This window comes from Crocodylus porosus, unplaced genomic scaffold, assembly GCF_001723895.1.
Source record: "Crocodylus porosus isolate Cpor-Errol unplaced genomic scaffold, CroPor_comp1, whole genome shotgun sequence".
In the NCBI taxonomy this organism is placed as follows: Eukaryota; Metazoa; Chordata; order Crocodylia; family Crocodylidae; genus Crocodylus; species Crocodylus porosus.
This window is the reverse complement of record NW_017728907.1, coordinates 52,620,840-52,625,097: the sequence shown is the minus strand read 5'-3', so window position 1 is coordinate 52,625,097 and position 4,258 is coordinate 52,620,840. Positions and strand designations below refer to the sequence as shown.

At 35.5% G+C, this 4,258-nt stretch overlaps 1 protein-coding gene across 2 annotated transcripts in view; it reads left to right on the top strand.

Annotated features, from left to right (window-relative positions):
• EPS15 (epidermal growth factor receptor pathway substrate 15) overlaps positions 1-4,258 on the top strand; it is a 107,554-nt gene that overhangs the window by 52,951 nt on the left and 50,345 nt on the right. For both annotated transcript variants that reach the window (XM_019531407.1, XM_019531408.1), the window contains exon 13: positions 2,238-2,310. In XM_019531407.1, coding sequence (XP_019386952.1) covers positions 2,238-2,310 — 73 coding nt within the window. The remainder of the gene's footprint in view (positions 1-2,237; positions 2,311-4,258) is intronic.

Genomic DNA, 4,258 nt, shown 5'->3' with positions numbered 1-4,258 from the left:
GTCAGCTAGCAGGAGGGTGAGTTCCTCCTGCTTGTTTCCCATACTACGAGTGTTACAGCTGTGTAATTGGCTTCTGGGGCCCACGAATTTGGTAGGTCCCTACTAACGAGATTTAAGCACCCATTTCAAGATATGGGACTAAACTTCTCAAGACTCACAAGTGATAGTAGTATAGAGAGCATCTGTATGGAAGCCTACAGTTTCTTGTAGTCTTTCATATCTTAGCAGGGGGTGTGTGGGTAAACCAGACACTAGTTGACTAGTGTTACATTATTTTATTCTTTACTGTCCAAATAATAATGAAATGACCTAAGTATTTACTGTACTAGATGGGCTTCTGAAGGCTTTGGGGTATTTTTTAGTCTGGCTTACTTCATAGTACCAGTGGACATGTAATATGAAGAGTCCACAACTTCATGTAAGAACAATTAAGGAGGAAAAATAAGGGTTATTCAGTAGAATGTGGGGGCTCTTCCATAAATTCCATTTCCATTTTATGAAACATAAACAATGCCCTGAAATTATGAGTAGGTAACAAATATAAATTCCCTCAGTTATGGGAGAAAATGCACCTTAACAGTGATGAGATTGATTTAAAGTTCCATGATGTCACTCTTCATTTAATTAATTATTAGTGAGCAGCCTCTAAGGTGCTCACTCAGCAGAATATAATAGGTTTTATTAATATTTAATTTTTCTCTCCGCTAAATCTTCAGTTCAGACATAATAGCAAATTGCACATTAATTAAATATTGTGAGAATTAACAATGCAAAATTTAATATACAGTCATCTTTAAAAAGTAAAAGGCTCACTTAGAAATTTTGACTTTTGTTTTCCTGGTACATGACCTACGGTGAAACCAGTAGCATTAATGATTCAACAGTATTGTTCAACTGGGTTAATTGAAAAATGTTAGGCCAGAGCAGCTTTACTGAAGGAGCAAGAGCATTTTATACAGGCAACCCCTGCTTAACACAGTTTTGCTTAGCGCGATTTTGCTTTAGCGCTAATTTTAAATACATACTTTATTCCACTTAGTGCTCAGCCAGTTTGGTAAGCGCTGAGAGGGTGAGCGGGCAGGGAGAAGCAGTGACAAGAAGCAGCAAGTGGGCACAAAAGCCCCAAAGCTTGCAAAGAACATTTTTTCCAACTGTTCGGTTGGTCAAATAAAAGATACCACATTTACCCAAAGAACAGTGTGTGCCTATGTCCTTGGACCAACATGGCTATACCTAACACTCCTGAAACTACTGTTAAGACTTGATTTTAAAATGTCTGAAATACCACTTTTGAGTTCCAACTTGGGGGTGGGGAGGAACATTATATTTATCAACACAGCCTTTGTTTTAGTCTTGAAAGAGTTGCATGTGTTCTGAATATAACAGTGATTAAAAAAAACACTAATTTATCTTTCTAGGAAATACTTTCAATTGTTCCGATTGGACAATAATAGCTTTGTTAAGCTTGGGATGTTTTCAAGCAGCCACAAAGATCAGGAGAATTGTTCTTTTAAAAATACTTGCATATACATTTAAAAAGAAAACCTTTTGTTTTGCTTATTTTAACTACTAATACCAATAATAACTGAGATTTCTTGGTGAAAAATGCTCAGTTGTCTGTTATTGCCATTTTAAAAATTGGAATATATTTCTCTAACAACAGACTTGATATGACGCAACAAATAACTGTTAAGGGAATTGCTACAAACATGCTGCTTAATGTATTTTGCTCGGACTCTAAATTTACCAGTAAGCGTCCCTAAAATCTGTTTAATACAGATAAACCTGTTATCTATAACCATTTCCTCATACAAGGAAATGTGTTCTGGCTGCTAGCATCTTGTTCATGTTTGCAAGGGTTAAAGAATGGAAGCTGATGCAATCCCTCCCACTTTTCCCAGCAGTTTTCATTAGACAGTTGCTCCATAGCAACAGTGAGATCACTGAAGACAGTATTTCATTGATTTTTTTTCCCTCCTCTTCCATTTTTGAGCTATTCTTTTCACCTAAACACGCTTCAGTGAGAAGGCATTTTTTACACTGGGCATATATGTAGATTCCTTCTTTGTAAATAATTTAAGAAACAGAGTTGCCCTACAGTTTTCCCACCACCCCCCCCCCCAAATTTAATGTTATGCTATGTATCTAAAAAGAGATACAGGATTAGGGGGCTGGATAACTGTACCTGCTGTAGCCGATGTTCTTAAGTATTCTTGCATTGTTTGCTGGTCTTCTAGGGAAAAGAATAACGTGGAACAGGACCTCAAGGAGAAAGAAGATGCCATCAAACAGAGGACAAATGAGGTCCAGGTAAATGGGCAATAAAATTACTGATTTTTTTTTTTTTTTAATTTTTTTTTATTACTTATTTTCATTCATGTGGCAACATTGTAATTATGCTTTTAAACAAAATCAGAGTTTAACACCAAAGAAACAAAGGCACGTTACCTTGAATAGTGTGCATATTTTGTGTGTGTGTGTGTGAGACAAGGAAGTGTCTGTATATGCATATATACATTTCTTGGCTATCTGTTGTTGGCTTGTATGGAGTACTGAGTGTACTGTGATGAAGCCAGTAAAAAAACCCAAATTACCTAGCTGTTTAACATTTGCATATAATCAATGAAGGTTTAAAATTCTGTGCAAATTACGACTTTAAAATGGCCAAATTAAATGGATTTGTAGTAGCCTCGTACCACTTCTCACCCAGGTAAATCAGCCTTCATGGGTAATGTAGTTTTACTTGAAATGTGCCATAATAGTGAATTGTAAAAATTGAAGTACACTTTTGAAAACAATTAATTTATAAGGGCTCTTACAAACAGCCTATTACATCAGTAAATTCAAATTTTCTTCCTGTTTCATATGAATAACGCCCCCCCGCCCAATCTAAATAGTTAAACATTCATGTTTCAGGTATTTATAGTCCAGGCAAGCCTTGTGTTAAATGCTGCAAAGCAATCTTTCAAATAAGTGGTAAGATACAAAGACAGCTTGAGTTGCTGCATTTAGAAATTAAAATCTTACTTCAGCATGACTCCTGGTTGTCTAAATGGGATTAAGTATAAGTAATAGCTTACATTTATTTGGCAGAGTATGTAAAATGCATCAGTGTCCTGCTTGCAGTTACGCTGAGAATTTTGTTCTTGGCTATTTTATGTCCCTCATGGCTGGATTGTAATTAATAGTACAACCTCTGTAAAAATAAGATGCTGGCATGTTGATGATGATAGCATCCATCAATAGAAGTAGAACAATCGGAAAGAAGTTAGAGATGTCAAATATGTCCAGGCTGATAAATGTGGGTATATTTGTAAACCGAGTCTTTCTAATAATCTACTATAAACTTTCATATGTGAAAGAAAAACTATCATGAATCATACCTGGCAAAGGATAATTTTATAATGTATTCTGAAAGCCTATGGTTTATGCACACCTCTTTGAAGACAGAATTTTCTGTGGATCTATGTAAGGAGGTAAATACAGCTAATTTTTAATTTAATTAATTTACGGAAAAAATAAAGTCTCAAAGTGCAGTCTGGGTATATATGTATACAGTGTTTGAGGGCAAGAGATGTAGCAAAACCAGGGAAGTCACGTGCAAAACAGTCATGCTGAAAGCTCCTGTTCTAAGTCCTTAACCTCTTTAAAGATCATTTAAATGGTCTGTCCCTTCAGGTTGAATGTGGATCTGTCAGTGTGGCTGTGCTGGTCTGTATGATGGCTTATTCCTTGTTGCTTCTCTGGTCAGAATCAAAAATCATAGGTTACAAATGAAATGCATGAGCATGTGATTTATTTATTTATTTGCTATTCATCTGGTGTATCTTCTCCTTTTCTTTTGATGTATCAGTAGTTTAAAAATCTCTTTCTTTTTTGGTGATAGTGGTTCGAGAGCTACGTGCGATGAAGTTGACATTCAGAATGTCACTAAATTCTTGTATTTTCTCTTTTTTCATTCCCATGTTTGTATGTGTGAAGATACCTGTCTGTGACCACATCTTACCATTTTTTTGTGTACTGTTTTTCTCGTGGTCTCATAGTGATGTCACTGTCCAGAGTGTGAGACATCAGAATTATTCCCATGGCAACACATCATATTGCGAATAGTCTTAGTTTGATGTTGCTGAATGAATTTTTCAGAAGTTAGCAAAAATACTAGAATTTTGTATACATATTTAAATAGTAAACAGCAATGATGAGATGGCATTTCAGAGAAAGTATGCAACTTCCTAATATTTCTAATTAAAAAAAAAAC